At 47.6% G+C, this 20,957-nt stretch overlaps 1 protein-coding gene across 2 annotated transcripts; it reads left to right on the top strand.

Annotated features, from left to right (window-relative positions):
• The first annotated feature begins 14,392 nt into the window (after positions 1-14,392).
• LOC136539149 (subtilisin-like protease SBT1.8) lies at positions 14,393-18,397 on the top strand. Of its 2 annotated transcripts, none has more exons than XR_010779552.1 (2): positions 14,393-15,024; positions 17,843-18,397. XR_010779552.1 is itself a non-coding variant. In XM_066531091.1 (2 exons), exon 1 carries the CDS (start codon positions 15,877-15,879, stop codon positions 16,984-16,986), a length of 1,110 nt encoding a protein of 369 aa, XP_066387188.1. In that variant the 5' UTR covers positions 14,393-15,876; the 3' UTR covers positions 16,987-17,496; positions 17,843-18,397. The 2 variants fall into 2 exon arrangements, 1 of the variants encoding a protein (XP_066387188.1); XM_066531091.1 differs by having other exon boundaries at positions 14,393-17,496.
• Positions 18,398-20,957: the final 2,560 nt, after the last annotated feature.

Genomic DNA, 20,957 nt, shown 5'->3' with positions numbered 1-20,957 from the left:
CAAACCTAACACTAGGTAGCTTAGGAATAGCCCTAAGATCAATTGGAGCAAACTTCATTCACATAGTATTTTGAGTTGGAAGTGAATGGAGGGTCAAAAGACTGACCAGACGCTAGTCTAGTTGTGACCGGATGCTAGAGGGTGAGCCCGATTAGTTCATTTGATCAACTGAAGTCATCTGGTACTGATCGGATGCTGAGTGAAAGTGGGCCAAACACTAGGTTTCTGCGTCCGGTCAACTCTAGAACAGTTCCAGAGAGACTATTTCCTAACCAGATATGTCCGGTTGGTGCTGACCGAACGTTGGTCATGTTTCGGTAACTGACCGGACGCTAAATAGTGAAGTGACCGGACTCTAGGTGCTAGCATCCGGTCAACATCAGTAAGGTTCTAGAGAGCGTTTTTCTTGGTTGGACGTATCCGGTCAGTGCTGACCGGATGCAGGTCAGAGTCCGATTAGAACTTAACGGCTCTTTCTAACACAGTGGCGGGGATAACTGACTGGAGCATCCGATCACACTGACCGGAGCATCCGGTCACCCCGTAGAACGTTGACTCAACCTCCAAACGTTATGTTTTGAATGAGAGGGTATAAATACTTACTCCACTCATCCAAGGGAGGTCTCTAGCCCATTTGTTCAAGTGAGAAACACCTTGAGAGTGCAAGGGAGAGCAAGAGCCTAGTGAGGTGATTGAGATTTGAGAATCCAAGATTAATGTCCTCATTAGTGCAAGGAGAGTAGCAAGCATGCATACACTCTTCTCATTAGGCTTGTCATGGTCAAGTGAGAGTTTGTGCTTGTTACTCTTGGTGATCACCATCACCAAGATGGCTCGGTATTGAAAGCTCTAGTTTGGTTTTGGTTAATTGATGAAACCCTAAGTGCTAACCTAGTTTATCAAGATGATTATGAGATAGGTAGCACTACTCCAAGTGATGAAGCAATGGTGAAGATCATGACAATGGTGATGGCATGGTGATGGTCAAATGCTTAAACTTGGAAAAGAAGAAAGAGAAAAACAAAAGGCTCAAGGCAAAGGTATAAAATGTAGGAGCCATTTTATTTTAGTGATCAAGACACTTAGTGAGTGTGATCACATTTAGGATAGATAGCCGTACTATTAAGAGGAGTGAAACTCGTATTGGAATGCGGTTATCAAAGTGCCACTAGATGCTCTAACTCATTACATATGCATTTAGGATCTAGTGGAGTGCTAACACCCTTGATAATATTTGTGAAAATATGCTAACACATGTGCACAAGGTGTTTGCAGGGTTGAGATGGGTTCGCAAGCTCGGCGGGATTCGGCGCTTTCGGGAAAATGAAATGTCTATTTTCTATTGCGCCGGATGCAAAATTCTTGGTGGTTGGCACATTTGAGGAAGGGTGAAGAAGTTAGAGTTGAAATGGAGTTGGTCGAAATGATGCTGGCGTTGGTCTACTGACCGGACGCTGGGTCACTCAGTGACCGGACGCTGAAAGGCTGCGTCCGGTTGAGCTGCCAGATGGCACAGTCGCTAGGGTTGAGCACCAGACGCTGGTCTGCGTCCAGTCAAGGTGGACCGGACGCGTCTGGTCAAAAAAACATGCCTCGGGGAGCTTACTAGAAATGACCGGACGCTGGGGCTTCAACGTCTGGTCAGTTTTGACCGGAGCATCTGGTTAGCTTCGTAGCCGTTGAAATCTGACGAACAGCGTTTGAAGCTGGTGACGCATGGCGTCCATCGGGTGACCGGACGCTGAGGGCCAGCGTCCGGTCAGTATGATCGGAGCATCCGGTCAGAGCGCGTTTTGCCCAGTGAAGGGGTATAACGGCTCTATTTGATGGGGGCTCTATTTATAGCCCCATGGCTGGCTCAAGGGACAACTCTTGCTCATTTTCATTGACATAACAACCTTGTGAGCTTAGCCAAAGCCCTCCCACTCATCTCCATCATTGATCCATCATCATTGTGAGATTGGGAGAGAATCCAAGTGCATTGCTTGAGTGATTACATCTAGAGGCACTTGGTATTCGTGTTGCACTGCGGATTTCGCTTGTTTCTCTTGGTGGTTGCCACCACCTAGACGGTTGGAGCAGCGGTGAAGGATAGGCACGAGTTGGTGATTGTTCATGGCCGCCTTCGGTGATTGTGAGGGGAGTTGTACCTTCCCCGGTGGAGTGCCGAAAGGTAACTCTAGTAAATTACTCGTGTCATTGAGTTACCTCACTTGTGGGTCAGTGCCGAAAGGACAAGGTTTGTGAAACACCTCTTAGCCGCCGAACCACCAAGTGTTGGTCGACACAACGGGGACTAGCATGTTGGCAAGCACGTGAACCTCAGAAGAAAAATTGGTTGTCTCTTGTCATTTGCATTCTCCCGGTGATTGGCTTGATCTTCATCTTGTGATTGGTTCATCCCCTACACGGCGGTATAATCACCCTACTTACTTGTTTACATTCTTGCAAACTAGTTGATATAAGCTCTTTAGTGTAATTAGAATTGAGAGCTTGCTTTATTATTTACATTCATCTAGTTGAGCTCTTTGGAGTAGCAAGTTTGTGTGCCTAAGTAATCATTGCAACTAGAATTGTTGGATAGGTGGCTTGCAACCCTTGTAGAGCTAGAGCAAGTTTGCATTATGCTATTTGTCATACTAATCAAATTGCTCTAGTTAATTTGTAGATTTTTAAATAGGCTATTCACCCCCCCTCTAGCCATATTAGGACCTTTCAGGTGGTGATTGGGAGTTTGGTGATCATCTGGCGGAGCTTGTGGATGACCCAACTCAAGTTGTGAGTGGTTGTGGGTGATTCTCCGTGATAGAGTGTAGAAGAATTAGCCCGTAGAGAGCACTTGATTCTTGCATGGATTAAGAGGGAGCTACACCCTTGCGTGGGTGCTCCAACGAGGACTAGTGGGGAGTGGCGACTCTTCGATACATCAGGAAAACATTGTTGCATTCCTTTTTCTCTCTTTACTTCGAGTATTTACTTTTGAGCAATTCATTTCTTGTCTTTACATTCCTAGAATTTCTATGCTAGAGTAGGATTGGAACCTAGGGTGCAAAACTTTTATACGATAGAACAATAGAAACACATTCTAGGCACAAGGGGTGAAGTAGGCTAAGTGTAGGGTTTAAGTATTACAAAGAATTTAGAATTAGCCCAATTCACCCTCCCCCTCTTAGGCATCTTGATCCTTTCACCCCACACCTAAGTCCCAGACTCAGTGTGGTGCTTAGACCTCCACTGTCCCCGCCTCCAATCAGTCAGTCCGAAAAGAGCCGAAACCATGGCAAGAGAGCAACGAGCCTTCCCTGCTCCTATAAATAAGTATGTGCTCAGGATAATAAGTCTATGACCTAACTAGAATCCAATGCAACGGCCGGTCCTTAACCGACACGGACAGGGAAAATAGTGTAACCAAGTTATGCCCTATTGGCCACGGGACATAATCTCTTACACCCACCAATACTCATACCATATCTCTGCCCGGTCTCCATTTCTTTTCACCATTTTATCATGAGAGTAATAATAATTATCACCTATTGTGAGTAACGACAAGTTACTCACGCTATCAAAAAACCTAAGCATAGCAGCTACTCGCACCTGTACTAGTAGAACTCATAGGACGGATATATTTAGGTAGGTGGTTTCCATAAAATGTCTGTAACGTAAATGCACATCACAGATATATATATATATTCAGGGATTATTCAAAATAAGGGTTATGGACCAGGGCTTGCCTTGGGCAGGTGCGGTGTTAGCTCAGTCAGTCAGTGGCGGCTCCAAGACCTCCTCCTACATGAGGTTCTCCTCCTCGTACTCCTCGGTCACCTCCTCAAACTCATCATCTTCGATGGTCACGATCTCTGCCAACTTGTTCTCTACATGCATGCGATGATGATGCAATACTTAGCATTTCAGCAATAATAACTCTTAAAATAAGAATACACATGGTAAACTACTAAGCTAGCTCTAATGACTAAGATACTAAGCTAACTATCATCTTCATCAAGTAAAGTGTTGGGTTCAACTAACAAACACCTAGCTTTACAAATGAAGGATATATCTCTATTTCTACTAATGATTTAATGTATATTTGAAACAAAGAGCATTTAACTACCCTTATGTTAAGTCTATTCTGAAGCTACAAAAATTATAATGAGCACACAATAATACAATGAAGCTACTATAAAAATTTCAGGGTTTTTGTTATCACCAATCTACCACAAAAATTCCTATAATATTTAACCTAATAATATTAAACACACTCAAATGATTTAATAGCTCCTGGTATCGACAAGTATATATGAACTAAATACACTAATAGATAGAGCGCAATTTTAGAAACTTAACAAAATTGGTTTCATAATTTTTGGATACCTAAATTATTTTTATATTAATTACCAAAGTTTAGCTCAGAATTAAAATGAAAAAATATTTCTATTCTCCACAAAAAAGCTAAACTGATTTCGGCCCAACGTGGCACACGCAGCGCAACACGTGCGGGCGCGCGAGCACACGGCGGCCCATAGGCACGGCGTGGCCCATGCGCAGAGGCGGCCTCCAATGAGGAAGCCCACGTGCTCTGGCACTCTTCAAAAATGCCCCTAGACTATGAGCAAAACAACCCACAGTCCATGTTACTATTTCTATAGATAGCGACTTTGCAATAGAACCCTCGTATCTTTCTCCTCTTTACAACGGCAAGGTCCTCGACCATCCCCACGCACTCCGGCGTGGCGAGCGGTAGCACTGGCGCTTACGCCGGCCACACAGGACCCCCACTGACCTATCTACGAGGCCGACGCTCACCTAGGGTTCAACACGAGATGATGGATGGCGGTTGCATGAGCCAGGATGCCGTAGAAGGACTTTTCCACAACGGCAAGCACCCTACGACAATGGCGACGACGTTCTGGTGAGCCGCAGCAACAACAAGGCAGTAGGGGTAGCGGGTGAGCAACGACAACTCACCAGTGACCTTACCGAGAAGCCGGCTCGGCCGAAGATGACCCGAGCGAGGATGGCCACGTGCGTGCTGTGAGTGGACGGCGGATCACAAAGGCACAGCCACATCAATGGCGAGGAGGCGACACTAGAGCTGTGACTAGTGTGCGTAAGATGAAGAGGGAGCCAAGGCAAACTAATGGTGTAGAGGAATTAGTGCGGGGTGAAGTCATGGAAACTGGCCGTGACGTGGGCGGCGACGGGCCTTAATGGCACGGCGGTGGGGGTGGGGTGGCTGGAGAACGAACATGAAGGTAGAGACACAAGCATGAGGAATTGATGAGAGGTGCTCTCTCTCTCTGGCTTTACCGTGACATGACGCGACGGCAGCAGAACACAGAGGGAGAAAGAGGGAAAGAGAGAGACGGCGCGACAGGTGGTCTCGGCTCGTTCACGCCTTGGCGGGACGTGAGCGGCGAGCACATGAGCCCCACGCGCTAGTGCTACGGACATCGTGTCCGACCGTCATGGCCTGCGCGCCATAGTGCCATAAATGGCATGGCGATGGCAACTCATCCACGTGCGTGTTGTAGAGGCGACAAGCAAAGGGTCGGCAACAGCGCAGAGGTGCAGCAGACCGGCACGGATACGACAACGAAGCGATGGCAGCAGCAGTGTCGCGACGCGCGAAGCGTCGACAGTGCAGATGCGACGGTGAGTTGATGGCGCCGACAGTAGCTCCGTAGCGATGCATGCGGAGTAGTCGGTAGCAGCAGCAACAACTCCACGCGGCGGGGCCAGCGGCAACCGAGACCTAGCCAAGCCAGAGGCGGCCATGGCCGCCCGCGCGCGGCAGCGTGCGCATGCACACATGCGACCAACATGGCGACGTCGAGCGCCCGAGCACGATGATCACGACCAACAAGCCCGAAATCGTAACACGCACGAATTTTAAAGCCTTTAACACAACCAGACGGTTGTTCCTAAACCTAAACCGTCTTCACCATGCTCAAGATGGCACATGAGACTATCAAATCGAGTTATAACACTACACCACCCTTTAGCCCAATCTCTCACAATAAATTGCTAAACATAGCAATGTCTAGCAGTCGATAGACTTGAAAATTTCTAAGTTTTAGAGCTGAATTTGATTTACATTTGCGATTTCTAAGCTAGTGAAAATATTAGCTAGTAATATCATTTTTCGACCGCAAGTATTTCATTGTCATCTATAAAGTTTGTACTTCAAACTTTATTTAAGTACCACATACATGTTCTATAGCATGTTTGCTTAATAAAAATTGGTTTTAAACCCTAAATGATATAACATGACGATTGAATCAACTTTCGTTTCGCATTTTAGTTGTTCGTTTTGAGTTACGGAAATTGATCTACACATATTATCACATGCATTAACACATAAACATGATGGTCATGACATGTTTTAGTAAATGATTTATGGTGTAACACTGAGCACCCTATTCGTTTGGCTTATAAGCTGTACTTTTTCAGCCAACGAAAAATATTTTTCTCTCACACCAAATCAGCCAACGGTACTTTCAGCCATGACTTATCAACCAAGCGAGCAGGGCAAAGGGTGTTACACATCCTTGCCTATCCGCAGGGATTTTTTTAGAGTTTAGGATTCTATCCATCCGGAACATTCTTAGGCCTTGATGTTGCAGTATTAAGAAACTATACTTTTAGAATAATTGATGTGGAAAACGGTGGTCTAGGAAAAAGAGGACTAGAGTGGAGGTTTTAAAATTCCAGAAATACTACAGTTCAGCAATATCATGGTATTTAAAACCATAAAGTTTATTGCACCCAAACACTTTATGGCACTCTAAAACCAAAGTATTTCACAAAACCATGGTATTTTTTTAAAACTCCAAAAAAATACTTTATCCCAACAGACCTTAAATTGTTTATATATTAGGGTGGTTAAAACCAACTCTATTATGCTCGCACGAGAGCATTCAAGGCATTGGTGGCTTCGACACACGTCTATGTATGTTTTGCAAAAAGAAAAGCCCTTTAACTTTTATAAAATCGATCCGCCGTCTATCCTGCATATATAAATAGTAATCACATTTTGAAATTTTATGAATAAAACCCTCATGTTAGTTTTATTTCAACATGAAGAAGGCAAGATTTGATAGCCTAATCATTTTATAGAAATCCCCTTGAAATTTCGCAGAGCCCCTCTCCCCCACTCCCGCATAGAAGCGTACCCCAAGTCCCCAACCCTAGCGCAACACCCCATCTCATCTCTGTCTCTCTCCTCTCCCCTCCTCCCTCATCACCGAGAAAACTGGGACAGACCCACAAATTCATAGGCCCACTGGAAATTATAAGCAAGGAAGCAATGATTGCAATGGGAGACTGTGCCTGTTTTGTGGAAGTTGTTTCAGCAGGGCCTCCATGGTCTGAGAAGCTGAAAATAGCGTTGTGATGGTGGACAAAAAACGCTACCAAACATACCCTAAATAAGTGTTGTGCACAGAAGCATGGCCAAAAAAGGCTGTAAAAACATATCGATTGGCTTTTAGTTCTAGCTTATTTTGACTATAAACAGTTTATAAGTTGTATCAAACATGGCTATTATTTTATATATCATTATCGAGCTTTTTATGTCGGCCCTCTGGTCAAAAACATTGAAATTTACAAAATCTATTGTAATTTTGTCTATAGTGAAGCTTTCTATAATATATACTAAATTTTAAGTATTTTAAATCAACAATACTGGATATGATTATACATATCTAAATAGTGAGTGAAAGTCATGGAACACTTTAAAAACGAGGATTTCTCCCCAATTGAAAGAAGCATATGCAAATTATAAAACTTAGAATTTCGGTGTCCGCTTTCTGTAAAAACATCCAAATCTGAACTCGGACGGAATTCTGGAGATTCTTTTTTTTTTACGAGCGGCCATATTTTGGCATGCGTGACTGCAGTGATTTGTCGGCTGACTGCGGCCTGCCGCCTGCTTGTGACTGTGAGGCGGCCAGGTGACGTTTCGTGGGGCCAGCTTGACAGTGACTTTGCAGCATGTTCACTGCTCACTGCTCACGGCTTACTACAAAATTGACAAACTCAGTAATTTTCTATTTACCGGTGGATGACACCGGGCTAGCACTGTTCCTTGCAGGACACTTGCGTTGCACACACTTGTGTTAAGATATCCATCATCCGTCCCGTGCTCTAGTATATGACGTACAGTACGATCAATACAACGGTAAAAAAAATGCCTTCTTCTGAATCTTAAAATCTCATCCAAACATGATAGGATTCTAATGGATTTTGACATACATGCACATAATCCAATAAAGTACATCGGATTTTTTTTTTTTTGCCCCGTTCGCGTGCCCTTAAACCCAGCTTCATCCGCTTCTTTTTTCATCTGAAACAGTATTTTCCTCTCACAAATTCCTCCAGATTCCTCCAAATTCCTCCCATCTCAAAAATAGTTGTATGTCTATATTCATAACTAAACTAAAGTGACATAATCTTAGAGATACACGATTAAAATAATAACATAAAAAGGCTCTGATATGCCATACCATGACGGCGGCTTGGAAGTTACGGTGTGGAACTCATGAACGAGTGCATGGGAGCTTCAATTCTAGACTCCCATAGACGGAGGGATAAGGCCGTTGGCTTTTCTTTGAGGAAACAAATTTGAGGAAACAAAAAAACACGTCTGCGGGCAGCCTGTTCGCTTGCTCGTAAACGATCGTAAATTTTCAGCCAGGAACAGTGTTTTTCTCTCACACCAAACCAGCCAACAGTAAATAATTCATAATACGATACGGCCTCCCGAACAGACTGATTGTTATTAGGGGGTGGGCAGGCATGACCCCCACTGCCCACCCTTAGCTCTACTACTGGACCAGTCATTTGATCTGTGCTTTAAGAATATGTGACAGGCAAGAGGAAAAGTTGTTTTATTTTTATTTTGTTGATCACGCTGATGGGTTTGTACCTGACAAGAGTAGTACTAGTGCAAGTTGCATCTCCCATGCCCTATATCACCTCCTATGTGAGCTTTTATTTTGGAACAAAATTTGAATCATGGAAGTGTACATATTTCGAAGGGAGTAGTCAGTGCAGGTGCACTGAAGAGTATAGATGGACTTTTATGATGAGGTGCAGGAAAGAGGAGGAGGAAGAAGAGAAGTTAGATGTAAATTTACAGCCAATTTATACACAAAACTTTATGAGGAGGAACAAGTGGTCATAGGTGAGTTCACTATTATATGACTAGACTAATAAGTAACGTATACATACAAAATACTTTGTTATTAGCCTTGCTATCCTAAGATCGGATTTTTTTGTGCTTTGGACAAATATAAATTGACTTGCAATTATTTCTTGTTTGTTCTCCAAAATGACTAGTTTTCCATGTTAGAATAATATTGCCATCATGCCACGTCAGAAACACAAACTAACCTAGAGTATTTCCTCAATATTACTAAGGCACATCACTACTGCAGACGGGCTCTTTGCCGAGTGCTTAGGGCACTCGGCAAAGCCCCTATTGCACTCGGCAAGCCGCACTTGGCAAAGAGCAGTCGGCAAAGAACCCGTCGGCAAAGGTTTCTTTGCCGAGTGCCACATATCGGGCACTCGATAAAGCCTTTGCCGAGTGTCACGTCAGCACTCGGTAAAAAAAATCCGACGTCAACTCTGATGGCCTCTTTGCCGAGTGCCACCTCAATGGCACCCGGCAAAGAAATTTTTTTTTTTTGAAAATTCTTTGCCGAGTGCCATACTCTTGCACTCGGCAAAGAAATTTTTTCTTTTTAAAAAAAATCTTTGCCGAGTGTTATGGCTCTGGCACTCGGCAAAGCTGGAAAATTAGGTCTCTGCTTCCCAGCTTTGCCGAGTGCCATGGTCACGGCACTCGCCAAAGCCCTCTTTGTCGAGTGTGGCACTCGGCAAAGAGGGGAAAATGCTATTTTTTTGTTTTTTGTTTTCCATCAGCACAAACAAAGAAATCACATATATATCAACACACAGCACAGGATATATCACATACACATCCATATTCCATCACATACACATCCATAACCCATCGCATACACATCCACCGTCCATAATACATCACATATAAATCCATTGTCCATAATCCATCACATACATTCGCATCATCCATGACAATATCCATCACAATATATATATGTGTCTAGTAGTAGTCCAACATAAGGCTAAGTCTAACACAAGTCCATGCAACATGAAAAGAAACAAATAAACGGTACCTACTGCCAGCCTTCCCACCCAGAGTGTGAACTGCCACCTTGAGGAGGGCCAGTTGGCCACCCGGCCTGTGGAGAAGGGCCAGCTTGAGGAGTTGGGTTTGAACCCGCCAACTATGGCTACATAAAGGAGAAGCGAATTCATGAGTATCTATAGGAGGGCCGGAGAAGCTAAAGGAATAAACAACCATATATACTCACCGAAGTCCCTACAGGAGGAGGAGGAGCCACAACTGGAGCGAGCAGCGACTGGGGCACGACCACACCTACCAAGGCCTGAAGGCTCGCCATGAAGCTAACATATCCTACAGCCTCTGCGCCTCGGTCGCCCTCTGGGCTTGTATAGCCTCCATCTCCAGCTGATGGGCCTCCGCCTAGGCCGCCTGCTGGGCCTCCAACCTTCGCAAGTCGGCCCTGCAACATTCCACCCGCAATATTTAAATAATGCAAAGACAAGATAGATGTGTAAAAGCAATGAACGACAAATAAAATAGTACTAACCTAGAGTTCCACCATCTGCTACCGAGAGCGTATGGGGAGGGAGGAGCTCGTGCTCCTTGCTCGAATCTTGGCGAGGATGGGAACAGAGGCGGAGTCGACTGTGCTATCCGCCATCTAGTACCCGGCCATGCTGCTTCCCTCCTCCCAGCCTCATCAGGAGGTCTGTGTCCAGGGGCTGGGTGGCCAGATCAAAGTCCTCCCCATGGCGCTCGCGGGCCACCAAGGTGTACTCGCTAAGCTTGCTGTGCACGCTCGCGTTGGTGTACGCCTCGGGCCCGTCCATCGGGTTGTAGGTGACTTCCAGGGCTATCGCCTTGCCCTTGTGTGCCAGGGCGTATGCCATGAACTCGTTGCATTCCTGGCCTTGGTGCGCTTGGGACTGCGAGGAAAACATAAAGATGATTACAAGTAATGAGAATTGAGCGTTAGAATAAATAAATAAAGATGAAAACACAAAGAAGATTACCCATGTCTGGGCGTACGCGCTGAGGCTCCGGTTGCCTTGGTGGTGTGGCGCCCCACCCAGGCGGCAGTCTCGACGGATGTTGTGCTTCTCCACCCACTCCTCCGAGAGCCACCTGTCCACAATGGCCTCCCAGCAGAGGCGGTGCCTGGCACACCAATCAGGACATTGTTGCATGCCATCAAGTTATTGATATGTCAGAAGATGAAATGAAGTCTACCTATTCTTCATGGAAGGAGTCAGTATTAATGTTTTGTACTTATCAAGAGGTACTGCTCCTTGGTGAGCGTCCTAGTCCTGGCATCGGCCTTCCTCATCACCTAACCAAGGATGTCGGCGCTATAGTTGATGATGCACTAGAGCCACGTCTCGTGGTACAGGTCCGAGAGTCGGGACCTACAGACCTTGTCCTGCACTCGTGCCACCCGGTCCTCAAACCCTCCTCTCTAATACGATCGGCTTCACCATGGTGGATTCAGCAGGTATAGTTTGGCGTGAATCCATACTTGCAAAGATCTTCCCCCACGTTCTTCCTATTCTTTCTTACACGGTTATCACATTTGCTGTAGGGACACGGTATCCGACTCGACCCTCTAGCAGCCTCACCAAATGAATGCTCCAAGAAAGCATTAGTCTTAGTCATCCATTTTGGGGTCATACTTGCATGACCCGTGTATATCCAATCACGGTTCTCCATCCTCTGGCATATACATATGTAAGCGAGTAATATAACCAACAATTACATCTGAACGGCGTTCCTACCATCTAATAGGTGAGGATAGGTCCTAATCCCACCCGCGGATGCGTAGATAAGGTCAGTTTCAATGCTCCGCTCCTATCTAAGATAGAATTTTGGCAGCACCTCCCCGCTGTTCTCCCGATACACGCCCTGTAAGGGAGAGTGTGTATCTGGAGAACAACAGGGAGGTGATGCCGAAAGTCTGTCTTAGATTGGAGCGAACCATGGAAACTAACCTCATCTACGCATCCGCGGGCTGTCCAAAATACATGGATAATCCAAAAGAGATACGGTCGCAGATATGCAAAGATCTATATACCTTCGACCGTATCTCTTTTGAACGGGAGACGCGTAACTAGGCTACGTGACCATATAAAACATGCATACAAAGGAGGAGGGGGTTATACCTAGGGTGGCGGTGGAGTCAAGCTAGCGGGGCAATAGCGTGTCGGTGCAGTGGCGAGGCGATGCGGTGCAGGCAGACCAGCAGCGCCAACAAAGACGATTGGGGTCGCCGAGTCCCTCCCACGGGTCCTTCTCCTACATAAAAAGAAAATAGGTTAGAATCCATTGAAAATTTTGGCAGCACCTCCCCTGCACGGGGAGATTTCCAAAACCTGCAAGAAACATAGGCGCGATGGCCAACAACCACATATATACCAAACATAGGCACGAAGGCCAACAAACATATATATACCAAGATGAGTCATGTACTTTAGTTCTCTTTCCATGCAGATGAAAGTATCGAAGTAGTACAACAACAAGTACTACTACCACTACAACTACTACTAACACTAACACTACTACTACTATCACTACTTACTACTAACAATACTACTAACACTACTAACTACTAACTACTACTACTTACTAACTACTACTAACACTACTAAGTACTACTACTAACTACTACAGGTGTAGGGCATACCTTCGCGATGAGAATGGCAACAACGAGGGTCGGCGACGACGGCGGGGACGACCGCAGCGGTGTGAGGGTCGACAGGCCTAGGCCGGCACCTTCCTTCTTCTCCTGTCTTCTCCCCTCCTCCTCTCTTCTCCCCTTCTCCTCTCTTCTTCTCTGCCTCCTCCTCTCTTCTGCTGTGGCCGTCGACGTGGGCAGTGGCCGCCGAGGGGGCCGCGTAGGCGGGGGAGGTGGCCGCCAAGGGGGCCAGCGCGGGCGGTGGAGGCTGGGCGGGGGCGGTGGCCGCGCGAGGACCCGGCGCGGGGAGGCAGACGGGGACGGGCCACGCGGGCCGCCGCGCGAGGCGCCGGCGCAAGGAGGCGGACGGGGACGGGCGCCGCTAGGGGCCCACGCGGGGAGGCGCGGTGGCCGAGGCGGAGGCACGGGCCGGCGATGTGCGGCGGCGGCGGCTGAGGGAGAGAGAGGTGAGAGGGAGAGAGAAATGAGAGAAAGAGAGAGAGAGAGCGCACGCCAGCCGGGCGCAGGTGAAGGGATAAGGGCGGCTTTGCCAATTGCCAGATCGGCGGCACTCGACAAAGTCAATTTTCTTCGCCGAGTGTCGTGATCTGGCACTCGGCGAAGTTTTTTAAATAATTCAGCAGCTCTTTGTCGAGTGCCAGCTGGGCGGCACTCGGCAAAGTTATTACTTTGCCGAGTGCCAACCCTAGGCACTCGGCAAAATAATTTTTTTTTTAGTTTTTTGCCACCAATTTTTTGAAGCTTTAGTACACTACCACAAACAACATGTTTAAATTTGGGATATTTTCATTGCCTTTTGGCATATTTCTATAGTTTATTTTGTTTTCTTGATTTTTTCTGGAAAATGTAGATCAAACTTACATTTTCTGGAAAAATTTAACAAAACAAAATAAACTATAGAAATATGCCAAAAGTCAATGAAAATATCCCAAATTTAAACATGTTGTTTGTGGTAGTGTACTAAAACTTAAAAAAATTGGTGGCAAAAAACCAAAAAAAAATATTTTGCCGAGTGCCAAGTTTTGGCACTCGGCAAAATAAATTCTTTGTCGAGTGCCAAACGGGGGGCACTCGGCAAAGAGGACGCCGCTGGATGCCGTTAAGCCCCTACCAATCTTTGCCGAGTGTCTACCTTTGGCACTCGGCAAAGACAGCCTTTGCCGAGTACAGGTCTTTGCCGAGTGCCAGGCACTCGGCAAAGGCCTCTTTGCCGAGTGCCATATTTTGCCGAGTGCAGCGCTCGGCAAAGCAGGTCTTTACCGAGTGCAGCGCTCGGCCTAAATTTAACACTCGGCAAAGGTTTTTGCACTCGGCAAATAGTGTTTACCATAGTGCGTTGTACAAAAATTCATACCAAACCTCAATTTATAGGTTAGACACATTGTTAGTTTTGCTAGCTTTCCCTCTCTCTTCCCCTGTGATTTGGACGCAATATATCACAAAAGTAGTTCAAATACTTTAGAGTGCAGTTGATCCACAAATCGGGAAAAGCTCCAAGACATTCTACATATCAATCCTCTCATAAGTCTCCAAACCCTCTTTACAGAGGAGAGGGTACGATTGATCAACCAGCCACCAGGTATTACATGAAAAACTCGTTTGTAGCATAAATAAAAGCGCTGGCGGAGCTACCCTAGGGACGTGGCCGGGCGGCCGCCCCAGCTACTGGCGTGGCCGCCGTAGACCCCAAGAGCCCCACTTCTTCCTTAGGTCCGGCCTGCTGAGTTCCTGACCGAGACTCCGAGAGGTTCTTCGGCCGCGACATGGAGGAGCGAGCGGCGATACGAGATAGAAGAAGATGACGATGGTTGGGCCATCTTTTTTTATTACCTTGTTCAGCCCAGCAGCAGCCCACTGATAGCCCAACAGTTTCCCAATCGAAGGCGCAGTTCCTCAGATCGGTAATCCCCCAACCCCAATCGGCCAACTCCCGACCCCAATCCGCATCGAGGCATAGGGCTAACAGTTGCGCACGCAAGCTGCCGCCCGCCACCAGGGCGCCGGCCGCGGAGCCACCACCGCCGCCATATAGGAGGGCAGCCGAGCGTCCGAGCCGGCGCGTGAGGCCACAACCGTCCCGCGTGGCGCGAGCAGAGCGGCCAGCTGGAGCCGATTTGACAGAAGGTTGTGGCCTGCGGGCGAGCGGCGAGCCGGTCATGGAGTGAGGGAGAAGAAGCGCAAGGTACATACCTGAATGAATACACGCATCTTTTTATTTAAATGAATGTTTTTTATAGCAATTCTAAAAATCTCACCTAATGTGCCACTAGCGGCTAGCACATGATAAACCGATGTGCTAATAAAAGTCAAATGACTTCTGAATTTGAAGTCTGAATAATTGTATTCACCTACTAGAGAAAGCGCTGGTTTTGGGTAAGCACGATTGATGGTTGTGTGGTGCCCTCCATAAGCATTGTTCTGTTTGGTGCTTTTGATTAGCATGTAGCTTGTGCATAGAGTTCGCCCCAGCTTAAACAAATTTCTGGTTCCGTCATTGAATAAAAGGAACCTAATTATCACAAAACTGTTACCGCTTTAAAAAATACTTCAACCAAATAATAATCGGTCAAATCCATGAATGTAGAAATTATGATGCATTACATACTACTCAAACCACCAACTTTTTTTTAAAATGACGCTTGATCCCCTATATCAGTAGTCACAATCCTAATAAAAAGCTCCAAAAACCTTCCAAAGCTCCTAAAAATACTTCATAAAGATAACAGCGCTGGATGTACCAAACTTAGCAGTAGAACTTTAGAAACAATCTTTAGCCAAATAATTTCATAATTCATTTTAGTCCTAAAATGATGTTCCATTACTCACTCATCATGTCTCTCCTAATCTATTTTTATTTTATTTTATTATAAAAACCCAGAGACATTCTCCATCTCGCTTCATCCACTGCAACTGCAAAGCCCCAAAACCCTCTCTAAAGCACTGCACAAGGGCCCTACCTGCTTTCCCACCCAACCGCCATTATCACTATCACCTGACCACCTCACTCTCAATCTCACTCCCCTCCACTCCTCCAATGGAGCTTACTCTCCCCTTCCCCCTTGCACTCCTTGCAAGCCCCTTGCTTGCCCATGCCAATGGCGACGGCGGCAACACGACGACGTACATCGTGTTCATGGACCCGGCGCGCATGCCTACCATGCACCGGACACCGGCCCACTGGCACGCGGCGCACCTCGAGTCCCTGTCCGTCGACCCGGCCTGCCACTTGCTGTACTCCTACTCCGCCTCCGCGCACGGATTCACGGCGGCGCTGCTACCGGGCCATTTGCCCTTGCTCCGCGGCAGCCCCGAGGTGCTCCAGGTCATGCCGGACGAGGTGTTCCAGCTCCACACCACGCGCTCCCCAGAGTTCTTGGGCCTTCTCATGCCGGCCTACCAGCCCGCCATCGACAATCTAGAGGCGGACACGCACGACGTGGTCATAGGGGTTCTTGACACCGGCGTATGGACGGAGTCGCCGAGCTTCGCGGGCGGTAACCTACCGCCACCGCCCGCGCGGTGGAAGGGGGTGTGCGAGGCTGGCATGGATTTCCCGCTGAGCTTGTGTGGGAGGAAGCTGGTGGGCGCGCGCGGCCTCCGTGCCGCAAACGGCGGCGCAATAGGCGTGGGGAAGAGGACGTTCAGGTCGGCCCAGGACAGGGACGGGCACGACACGCACACAGCGGCTTGCACGGTGGTGGCGAACGCAAGCCTGCTCGGGTACGCCACGGGGACGGCGAGCGGGATGGCGCCCGGGGTGCGCGTGGCCGCGTACAACGTGTGCTGGCCAGAGGGGTGCCTCGGCTCCGACATCCTAGCCGGCATTGACGCCGCTGTCGCTGATGGGGTGGGCGTGCTGTTGCTGTCTCTCGGCGGCGGCTCAGCGCCGTACTTCCGGGATACCGTAGCGGTGGGCGCCTTTGGCGCCACGGCGGCCAGCATGTTCGTCTCTTGCTCCGCCGGAAACTCCGGCCCATCCGGCGCCACCGTCTCAAACTCCGCTCCGTGGGTCGCCACCGTCAGCGCTAGGACACTCGACCGAGATTTCCTGGCATACGTCACGCTCCCCACAGGCGCACGCCTGGCCGGCGTGTCCCTCTACGCAGGGCCTTCTCCCTCCCCACACCCCGCCATGCTCCCATGACTCTACGACGGCGGGTGTGACAACACCAGCAAGCTCTGCCTCTCTGGGACGCTCGACCCGGCCGCCGTGCGCGGAAAAATAGTTCTCTGCGATCGTGGCGTCAACGCGCGCGTGGAGAAGGGCGTCGTCGTCAAGGCAGCAGGCGGTGCCGGCATGATATTGTCCAACACGGCGGCCAACGGAGAGGAGCTCGTGGCGGATAGCCACCTGCTCCCCGCGGTTGCGGTGGGGCGGATGGTGGGTGATAAGATACGGGAGTACGCGGCGCGCGATGGCGGCAGGCCCATGGCAATGCTGAGCTTCGGCGGCACGGTTCTTGGCGTCCGGCCGTCTCCAGTCGTGGTGGCGTTCAGCTCCCGCGGCCCCAACACCGTCGTGCCAGAGATGTTGAAGCCGGACATGATCGGCCCGGGGGTAAACATCCTGGCCGCTTGGACCGGTGTCGCTGGACCGACCGGACTCGCCAAAGACAGCCGCCGGACTCACTTCAACAGTTCAACATCATCTCAGGTGAGTGCCCCACTGTCCCTACCAAGTTCTTGCATTGTTCAGATTCAAAATTTTGACATCTTGTCTTGTTGCTATCGTCTTTATCAAGCTCTTGCACTGCTCGTGCTCAGTGCTTAGATTCAAAACTGCACATATTGTCATGTTGCTAGCCTTCTTGGAATTACTACTACTGATTTACTGCTCCCACTCCTACACATAGACAATTCAGTTAGTAAAAAGAGATAATACTGGCAAACAGGGCCTTTATCAGATCCAGTCACGCTCATGCTGTTGCAGAAAGGCCATTTCATCTTAACTTTCATTTGTGTCATAAGAAATCACATTTGCTTTCACCATCTTTTGTCAGGGTTGCACATGTGATGCTCTGCTAGATATGGACGGCAACAGCAGCAAGGACAAGTTACCTTTTACTTTTTCCCTTTTTTCTTGACAATTCAAAAGGCATGAGGCAAGGGGACACTAGTGATTTGAGTACTCTCCAACTCTATAAACCGAATTTTGCAAAACTGTGGTGGTATTTTCAGTACTAGCTTAGCAAAGGTGTTGTCACTGCTGAAATTTAATCAAATAATTCTGAGAGATCTCAGTTCTCATTGATTTGTATATTTGTTTAATTAGTGTAGGAGTCTCCAATTCTCTCCCACACTTAATTGGATCGATTTCGAACAATATATACTGTATATGTGAATGTTGGGTTATTGATTTATTATCAGCAGATTAATTAGTTTAGTTGAATAGATAATTCTGTTTGCAGAGTGGAATTTCTGCTTCCTGTTGCCATGGCGGTTGAACTAATGAGCTGTTTTCACCATGCTGTGGATCTTTCCTATGAGAAAAGAGACAGATTCCTCATTGTTTAGAATTGTTGATAATATACACAGTAGAATGCAAGGAGAACTGAGCTGTCGAGACTGAGCTTTGGACGTATTCTGCGGAGTTTATGTTTTAAACTTTTTTTAAAATGAAGATTCAAACGTGTGCATCGCTGAACATGCTAACAGATGTTTCTGCTATTTTTGCCCCGCACCGCACTCCCTAATACTATGAGCTGCTGCTTGCCTGTTTCATGGTACAATAGTGCTAGTGCTGTGTGAAGATTCTTGCTCAAAATCCTCCTACCATAGTGAAGACTGAAGACACAACACAGATCCCAGCGTGGTGTGCCATTTGCAGGTACTGAATGAACTGTGAGTCGATCTGCTTTGTGGGACTGGGACTAGGACACGGGAAAGAAGAGAAAAGGCTGCGTGCCTTGTCTCGCCACGCCGCCTTTGGCTTTTGCCCCGGCTGAATTTTTTATGTTTTTAGCTCTTTTTTCGAAAGATATTTACATTTAGACCCCTAGGGGTTTCTTTTTATTTTCTGGACCCTGAGCTCGACGCCGTAGCAATTGGTGTCGAAGTTACACGTCTCGGCGCTATAGTCATTGGCGTCGAGATCCATAATTATTTTTTACCTGGCGTTGACGTGGCTGCTTATGTAGCATGGATGTGGTGCTGGCTCGGCGCCATAGATCTTGACGCCAAGCTCGGTGCCATGTCTGGCAGCTGTAGAGAGAGGAGCAGTCATAGTAAAAGCATCGAAAAAAGAAACATGCATTCTGTCGGTGCGAAATTTGACCAACAAGTAAATATTGGTAGTTTTGTCGTGCGATGTGATCGGATGTGGCCTAACACTCAATGACATATGATTTATACTGGTTCAGGCAACGTGCCCTATGTCCAATTTCAGTCAGTCGGTGACTTTATTCTTGAGCCAAAGTGCTTGAAGTTTGTTGTGGGGTTATAAACGAGTAAGGAATGAGAAGGGGGTGTTAGAGGCCCGATCGGACTGTCGTCGAGTCCTCGAGTCGTCTAGCGTCTCCCTGTTAGGAGAGAGCGCACCCTCTTTTATAGGTGAAGGAGATGGCCTTACAAGTCAGAGAGAAAAAGAGCGCGTACATATGCTACCTAGTCTTGTTGCCCACGTTGTCGGGTACGAGATGGCTGCCAGTGCCCATAATACTGTTTATGCCCAGACGCGTCTGACAGGCTCTACTATGTTCGTCTAGTACGGCAAACTACGTCGTCCACAATACTGTTTATGCTCTGACACGTCTGGAAGGTTGTAGCATCGGCCTACAGTTGCACAGGGTATGGCAAGGTACGGTCCTTGGTATTACGGTTGACTTGAGCACCTTATTTTATCTAGGCCCACACCGAGCGGGCGTCCCCTGTCAGTTGCTCCCAGTTGGCCCCGACCGGGTCGGTCGGGAAAGAGCAGCGAGCAGAGGTCCGGTGTATCCTCGGTCAGAGAAAGGGAGACGGGCGAGGCGGTGCCCCCGGCCTAGAGGTTGGGCGAGGCGGAGCCCCCGACATAGAGGTGAAAGGTCCTAATGGCTAGAGAAGGGAGAGTGAATAGCCTAATAAAAATTTATATAACAACACTTAACAAACCGGTTAGACAATTATGAGACGAAGCAAGTATTGCGTTAGCCTACTAAAATGCAAGGCACCTACCACAATTTTAGTTTCTATTGTCTCTAACCATACAATAGCTATAGCACTACACTAAGTTAGTGTGCTCTCAAAGACTAACTAAAGAGCTAAACTAACCAAAGTAACAAGCTCTCACAATTAGGTACACTAAAGAGCTTGATAACTAGTTTGCAGTAATATAAAGAGAGAGAGCAAGATAGTTATACCGCCGTGTCGAGGAAGGAGCCAATCAATCACAAGAATGAATAACAATGAAGACCAATCACCTCGGAATCAAATGATGACACAATGATTTTTTACCAAGGTCCACTTGCTTGTCGGCAAGCTAGTCCTCGTTGTGGCGATTCACTCACTTGGAGGTTCACGCGCTAATTGGCATCACACGCCAAACCCTCAATAGGGTGCTGCACAACCAACACAAAATGAGGATCACACAAGCCACGAGCAATCCACTAAAGTACCTTTTGACTCTCCACCAGGGAAAGGTCAAGAACCCCTCACAATCACCACGATCGGAGCCGGAGACAATCACCAATCTCTGCTCGACGATCCTCGCTGTTCTAAGCTGTCTAGGTGGCGGCAACCACCAAGAGTAACAAGCGAACCCCGCAGCAAAACATGAACACCAAGTGCCTCTAGATGCAAACACTCAAGCAATGCAATTGGATTCTCTCCCAATCTCACAAGATGATGAATCAATGATGGAGATGAGTGGAAGGGCTTTGGCTAAGCTCACAAGGTTGCTATGTCAATGTAAAATAGCCAAGGGAGTGTGCTTGAGCCGGCCATGGGACTTAAATAGAAGCCCCCATAAAATAGAGCCGTTATACCCCTTCACTGGGCACAACACGGGGTGATCGGACGCTCTGGTCATATCGACCGAACGTAGGACCCCAGCGTCTGGTCGTGCGATGCATGCCATGTGTCATCAGCTTCAAATGTTGTTCGTCCGATCTCAATGGTCAAGTGATGACTGGACGTGCT

Source organism: Miscanthus floridulus, chromosome 2, assembly GCF_019320115.1.
Source record: "Miscanthus floridulus cultivar M001 chromosome 2, ASM1932011v1, whole genome shotgun sequence".
NCBI lineage: Eukaryota > Viridiplantae > Streptophyta > Magnoliopsida > Poales > Poaceae > Miscanthus > Miscanthus floridulus.
Note: the sequence above shows the minus strand (reverse complement) of the source record. Positions and strands in the feature narration are given on the sequence as shown.